The sequence below is a fragment of the Drosophila sechellia genome, chromosome X (assembly GCF_004382195.2).
Source record: "Drosophila sechellia strain sech25 chromosome X, ASM438219v1, whole genome shotgun sequence".
Classification (NCBI taxonomy): domain Eukaryota; kingdom Metazoa; phylum Arthropoda; class Insecta; order Diptera; family Drosophilidae; genus Drosophila; species Drosophila sechellia.
The window spans coordinates 4586289-4594019 of NC_045954.1; the positions used below are offsets into that span (position 1 = coordinate 4586289).

At 44.0% G+C, this 7731-nt stretch overlaps 1 protein-coding gene across 1 annotated transcript; it reads left to right on the forward strand.

Annotated features, from left to right (window-relative positions):
* Nucleotides 1–256: 256 nt before the first annotated feature.
* Nucleotides 257–1073, forward strand: LOC6612461. The gene has a single exon (XM_032725090.1). It carries the CDS (start codon nt 303–305, stop codon nt 990–992), a length of 690 nt encoding a protein of 229 aa, XP_032580981.1. The 5' UTR covers nt 257–302; the 3' UTR covers nt 993–1073.
* The last annotated feature ends 6658 nt before the right edge of the window (nt 1074–7731 follow it).

The following is a 7731-nucleotide window of genomic DNA, read 5'->3' on the forward strand; positions in this document are numbered from 1 at the left end:
AATAAGAGGAAATGCTAATGATGGCGAAACATTCAAAAACTGGGGCTTACGGTCCCCAGATAAAGCAGCGATACACTCCAAATCAGTCCGAAATTAATTTTATCTGGGATTTCGAAAAAAAAAACTTCCCCTATGTTAGATTCAAGAGCTCTTCTCATCGGGAATGTACTTTAACTAGCACTATTTGATATTTGATTGTCGAAAGCTTGTTCAAACTTCATAAAATGCTAAGTGGCCCGTTTATTTTCCCTCAATATTTGTACCTTGTTTGCCATTATTTGTGGACGTCAAATAAATGAAATATGGAGGACAGCAAAGCGGCCATTTGCCCGTTACCCGATTGTCAGACCGTGGTGGAGCACACCCACTTGCTGCGCCACATGATCTCCAAGCATTTGGATCCGCGGGCGCGAACTTTGCCCTTTCAACTGCGCCTGCGCGAAGTGTCGACAGGTCAGCGCACCCTGCTGATGCTCCCCTATCGCCAGCTGATCCTGGACCACGATCAATGCTTGGCCGTGCTGAACTGGAGCTCCGAGTGCCTTACTCGGAGCGACCTTACGGCACCGCAGTTGGACCTGCCGCCCTGCCATCAAGGATTGACCAATCACCTGCCCATTTTGGTGATGGTCTGCAGGACCACATGGAAGTCCCTTTTGAAGCAGATCGATGAAAAGGACGTGCAAGAAACCAGGGACGTAAGCGCGGAATGGGGCGTTGTTTATCTGTTTTGGCTCCTATCACCTTTTACGCGGCGTCCCATTTATGCAAATCTAGCCCTACAGAATGGCCCGTTGCAGAGCGTTTTTCGGCGGAATCGCCGGCGTATCCGCAACTTTGCCAGCCGGATGCCGATTAGACAGTTCATAAACGGGCTAGATCCATACTTTGTCAGCCTCAACGAGGATCAGCTCGACGAGCTGTGTGGCAATGGCGGTGGCAACCAGTACTCCGTCTACTTGGAGGTTATAATCGAGGGCGTGATGCCATAGACTTAACTTAACCCTATAAATACCATTCTTAATTCTATTATTATGTACACAATTGGGCATGCGAACATTATAGAAACAAAATAAAATCTCAAGTGACCACAATGATTTTATGTTTGTTTCAATATTGGCGAATTGATGCAATTTATTGCAAAACTAGGAAAAATTTATTAACAACTTGTCGAGTGTTTCGGGGCCTTCAGCGTTCCAAAGTTGGTTAATATGTTGAAATCAATCTGGATTGGGGCGTGGCACACTTTGGCACCTTGGCACACAAATTTGGCAACGGTTTATGGCCGGGCTCACATTATTGATTCCGCTTTGCCAACTTTATTGCCCCTTTTTTCTGCCTTTTCTGGGGCATCACTGTTTTTATGGCCCGAACAGATACACCGGATTCCTCGGAGCTGCAAATGTGCCATAAATTGTTGTCCTTATGTTTTTATGTCCTGGCAGTCAGTCGACAGGACGGCCGCAGCGGGCAGATCAAATCAGATCCGATCGATTGGGAGTTTTAAGTGATTTTCTCTGTCGTTCTGAGGCTATCTGAACTAGAAGTTAAGTCACAAACTTTTCAAGTGTGGAATGTGTTAAATTCTTCTGAAACTTGATAGTTCAAATCGTTAAAAAGTAGAAATCGGACACCAGCTAATGCTAAATATCCAGCAACAATAGTTGCCGGACAACCAAAGGAACCAGTGAAGCAAGGTAAGTGGAGGTAAGTAGAAATGGGGAAATTTCTAGAATTTTTTACCCTGCTTTTAGGAAGCCAAACAGGGTGGTGGTAACTGCAGAAAAAATACAGCAAATAAAACGTAGTAAGGGAACAAAGAGTAGACAATGGCAACTGCCAGGGATGTGGGCTACTTGAGATCCCAATATAACGCGACGACATGTTTACGATGCATTTGTATCTGGACATAACAGCCCTAACTTCCCTACACCTACCACCTTATACTATGTATGCTCAGATATTGGTATTTTCATCGAGCAGCCGGGCTGGATAAAAAAGAATGAGGGAAACAACACAAAAAATCAGTAAAGTCGGCGCAAGGATTTGAAATTTTCATTCCATTCATTCACTAAAACCTCTGGCTGTCCGTCCGTTTTTCCGCAATTCTGTCCGTCCGTATGTCCGTCCATCTGTGGTTCCGTCCGTCCGTCTTCATACGTGTGCGTGCTCCAAAATCGAGAAACATCCCTTGGGTGGGGCAACATGGACAACGATGAGGACACATAAAGGCTAAATTGAGCTTGAATGTGCGCCATGGAAGACATTGCCTGGCCAATGGACAAACACTCAAGTCATTTATCCCACCTCCAAGCTTCTAAAAATACTACACGTATATCTGGCAGCCACCGGAGCCTATTGAATTGGAAAACTCAATGGATATAACCATTCAATTGCGTCCTACAAGTGTATAATTACGCCTCGCAAAGCAACTTTGGGAGTGGGAGTACCGGTATATGGATATGTCCCATCTCAATCTCTAACGGAATCCGTTTGCCACATCGCCTGGCTGCCACCCAGAACGTGTTAACACGAAGGCCGAAACGTGTGCTTTTGGCCCAGTGAGTGGGAGCCATCAGGGCGAGTCGTGCTGCCTGTCAACAGTTTTTGTTTCTATTCTGATGCTGTTCATCCATCCAGCAATGCTGCGATTGCGGGGAGTTCAGGACCAATGGTCCCATATGATACCTTTTACTCAAACTTTGCATAATCTCTAAATAAATAAGATTTGAAGCTGATGCAAATCAGTTTAAAAGTATCTGATAGAACGAACATTTTTAGATAGTATTTCATCAAACTAGCTTTCACAATATATTTCAAGGCTTATCCGTTTAAAGCCAAAAACTTCATGGCTTCGGTTGTGCCAAATGTGGAGATGTTTGGAAAACAGGCTCGCAATTTCTGGACAACTCTGACCGAGATGAAGATGCGCCGTCCTGCCCCCGAGGGTCCAACAAAGGGACAAAACAAACGACAGACATTTGGAGAGCGGGCGCGGGAATTGGCAAGTGGGCAGCTGCCCTAAAAGGTTGTTCCAACCAAATGAGAGAGCTTCAAGGTTGTGCCTGCGAGCCACAACAGCAAAGCAAAAGTGTGCGCGGGGAAAGCGGTGGGTTTTCCTCGGAAAATGACTGCTCTTGGAGAAGGTTTCCATTGGCATAGGGGGAATGGAAATAACAGATAATTGCCAACTGGATGAACCATCTTTGTACACCTTGGGTAACCAATAAACCAAGGGCATATATTATGCTACATTTTATATTTTTAATATAATCTATAATATATAATATATTTATAGTTTTAGCCAAACGGAATTTGTCATAAAGTTCTGTGTTGAATATTATATTACATGAATATAAAATAGAAAAGCATAGAGAATATTTTTCTGTGCACCAAAAATAGTGACCAACATTGAGGGAGTTCGTCATCGATGGCTGGCATAATTGCAGGACAGGAATTAAAAGGTGGTGCTCCAAGGTTAGACTCGATGGCGATGGTGGGCTGTTAATGCGATATTCGCCCAACCCTCTGAACTTTGAACTTAATGCACATTTAAATGGTGGCTCTTGGTCGCAGTCTGTTTGGCCAACTTTTCTGCTGACTTTTTAGACTAAAAGTCAAATATTTCATTTGGAAATTCCTAGCGACGAGGCGAGAATGAAATGTGAAATTTTCACCCACGCACACATGCACAACCCACATTTTTCTAACCTTGCGGAAAACCGCCCTGAATAACCCACCCACATTGGGTGGTGCTGCTTAAAAACTATAAATTAAGTTTACAACTTTTCCGCAGAAACTTTTTTATTTTTATTTCGCCCGCTTCGCTGGCACAGTCACTGTTATTTTCGCTGTTCTATCACAGTGTGACAAAATGGCATTGTCAACCCGGAATTGGAATCTTCGCCTCCGTCATCGCTTCTCCATTTCTCCATTTCTCCGCTTCTCCTTATCTCTGACTTTCTCAATTTCTGCATCTCTGGAAATATATGTCAAGTGTTACCAAAAGCAACTTTGACATCCATCATTTGGCATCTGTGGCACTTGTTGACCTTTGTTTGCAACACGACACAAACAGGATGCCGAAGTGGAAGCTCTGAGGTGGGGCGAAAATATAGGTGCAAATTGGGTGGCTGAGGTAACCCCCCCTCCGCCCAACCCACCTGCCAGCTAATCAAAATGTCGCACAAAGTTCATTAACAACATTTTCCAGTCAATTGTCTTGTCAAGCGAAAGAGTAGGGAAAGCTCCGGCAAATAGAGAGGAAAAACTGGAGACAGCCAGCACATTTCTGCAGCTGTATATTTATGTTTGCACTTGCCTTGTGGCAGGGGCGTGGCCCCGCCTCCTTTTCCGGGTCGTTGAGGTCGTCGGCGGCTCACTTTGTTAACAACTTGGCATAAAGTTGTTTGTCTTTCACCTCGGCGTGTCGATGACATCACAACGACGAAGTGGGTGAGGCAAATCAGGGAACGGGTGGAGAATTCACAGGAAGAGTCCAAATGTATTGCGAAGAAAATCCACTAAGCTTAACAAACTTCCCCGGGGGCAAATTTAAATTTCAGGCAAGAGATCTAACGCAAATTTCCGTGAAACTCGAAACTCCTTAAGTTTTAGAGCTACGAGTATAATTGTTATTTTTCTTTTTCTACAAATCTCGTAAATCTATAAACCATTTTTTCGGTGTGAACAAAGAAGCTGAAATTTTTAGCAATAGTTGTAAAGCGGTTGTAAAGTTGAGACTGGAGGACTGCAATTCATACAATATTCCGCAACAACTTACAGACGTTCACCCAGTTTTTCCCATGAGCCAAAAGCCAACGATATGTCGTTCTCATGGACTTTTCTCCATTTCCAAATTAAATTTTCCTACGCTTCGGCATCCAGCGAACTAACCGTCGGCCAAGGGTGTAAAAATCAATCAAACAAAACGAACTGACACTTGGACAGACGATTAAAGGAAATGGAAGAAAGCTTGGGGAAATTCGATATGCAAGTAAACGAAAACCAGACTTTGGGCAAGACAGATGGAAACCTTATGGATGATGGGCATGGGAATGTTGGGAAATGCTGCAAAAGTGCGGGGAGGGGGGGGGGGGCAAGATAAGTGGGGATTCTGTCATTGTTTCGGTCAAACGCACAACAACAGAGCGTTAAATTCACACAAAACGAGCAAAGATGAGTCCGATTTTGATTCCTAACCGTAGGTTCTTGGAAAGCCATTCGACCAGATCCTTGAAATTGTCCAAAATGAACACTAGGACCATGGCGAAATTAGAATGAATAGAATTAGAATTGAATTAGAATTAAGAATGTCAAGTAGTCTTATGAGTTTCTTTAGAGCAATCGCAGATAAAAGATCCTACATTATACATTTCAGATTACCATTTTTGTTTTTTATAAAATTTATAAAGTTAATGTTTGAAAAACTGATTTACGCGATTTCCCCATTTTTTCCTTAGTTTTCTCTGCTTTTTTTTCAGCAAAGAGAATGAAGAATCAGCAGCATAGATTATTTTTGCATATCAAATGGCCGAACGGAGTTTCCCGCCAGCCCTTCCGCCTTTCCCATTTCCATTTTCCGCAGCACTCCAGCCGAGTGAATGAATCCTTCACAGCGGAGGACACGCACAAAAGCGCAAGCAAGGCAAACAGGTCAAGGATATTATGCATATGTGAGTAGGCAAAACGAAACAAAGGGGGTGGTTGCCTGGGTGGGTGGTTTGTATGAGTGGTTGGGTTGTGGGCTGTGGGCTGCGTGGGTGGTGCAGCAAGGAGTCCCTCATTTTGGCTGTCATTGTCACCATCAGCCGTCTGCAGCGTCATCTTCATCTACATCGTCATTGTTGTTCGCCACTCGAAAGTCGCACAAATGAACGCGTAATTGTTTGCACATGAATACATTGAGTAAATATTTGCAAACACATTCAGCATTCCACCGGTTTTCCTCGCCTCTATACACGGACTCATCACGTTTTCCTCGATTTTCCCCCGATTTTCCTACGATTTTCACCCGTTTTTCAACCGGCTTTCTACCCGCCTTCTCCTCGACTGCATCCTGCCAGCTCAGCCAAGCTGAGCCATCATCATTTGCATGCCGGTGCAAAAGACTTGAATTGCATTGCCAAGTCAAAGAAGGCCTTAATCTGCTTACCTTGCCTCGGTGACATTTCTTTTCACACTCCACACTCCCCCGTCGCCCCGCCCCGCACTGAAGCCAGCCAGGAAAATGGAAAATCGCTGGAAAAGTTGCTTAGCTTGGCAGGGCTTTGCTTTAATTACGGCTGCCCCGACTTTGAGAGCATAAACAAATTGCAAATTGTTTATGGCATGCAAATTAATCAAATCTCTTTCTCAATTAAGCCTGCAAGCCAAGAAGCTCCAAGCGAAGGAATTGCAATGGGAGAAGTGTAGTAGTGTACAGAAGGCCAAATAAAAGCTAGCCGGAATAGGCAAAGTGAATCGACAGAAAGAAATATGGAAAACTGGAGAAAAATTGCAGTCAATACAAGCGCTCACATAACTTGAACGTCTGTTTTTGTTTATGCCAACTAATTGAGTACGGGAAATAGTTATTGGAAATGGAATGAATTAATAGTTTATTGAACTTCAATTAAGTACTAAAATATTCACTTTCATAGGTGTTTTGGAAGCATAAAGAAACTGCTTCAAAATATCTAAATATGCGAAGGACCTTATACAGTTTTCATTCCCTAAGCTGACCCTCGATGATCCCTAAACGAACGAATCCCTGCGAAATGTTGCTCACATCCAATTAAATTCGCTCAGCTCCGTAATTTGGAGCTGTGAAGTTTCCATTTCGCAGCCCGGGGGGAGCCAACTCATGTAATTGAGTGTAAACTTGTCAGAGCATTTATTTAATGCCTAATCAAGTGATGTATAACACATGACTTACCCACTTCACCGCCTCCGCTCCGTGCTCCATTCCTTTCGACTCTGACCGGGTTGCCATGGGTTAAGCGGGCCGATGATGGGTGGCGAATTGGCTTTTTCGGGGCATGGGGGTTAAGTTTAAGTGTCAGTTGTAGCTTGTCAAAACTTGTGTTGTCCAATTAGCATAATTTCTTGTCTCAACTTCGGCCCCGATGCAACAGATACGTAATTCGGATACGAAAGTATCTACGACACATCTAAATTGCCGGATGCCCGGAATTCACTTAGGTTCCCATTAAATAGTTACGGAAACTTATCCTCGTCTGGATGGCATTTTCCGCTCAGATGGACTCGCTCATTAAAGAATGAAATGTAATTATTTCAGATATTCCAGCACAACAATTAATCATTGGGATCTAGGTGGTATTATGTGTGTGTGTGACGGTTGTATCTCAAGCATCTAGGACAGTCCCACCTTGAGCATATTCTTACTTTTAATCAAGTTATTAATATGTTTTTAATATTTTCCCGACGCGCAATACTGGGGCATTGTTGGAAATCCAGATTGTCAGTATGCCAGTACCACTAGCATAGTGATTCCCACCACCATTCTTGGCAATTAGGACCGCTACGATGGCCATAAGCGATTTTGGGTAGCCGAAAGAGAAAAATCAACAGCTGGCGAAGAGCGAGCCAAGGTCGTTCGCCGGGCGGCCGCTCTTTAGTGCGGGGAAAACCGTTGGGGAAAACTCACCACGACGACGAGGATTTTCCGAGGCGACGAGGGCATCGCACGAGGCTTTTCCGTACGGCATTCAGTCTCACGTTGAACTCTGC

Bases quoted from the DNA above. Each gene is read 5' to 3' on its own strand.
- LOC6612461 (XM_032725090.1), top strand. From the start codon at position 303: ATGGAGGACAGCAAAGCGGCCATTTGCCCGTTACCCGATTGTCAGACC.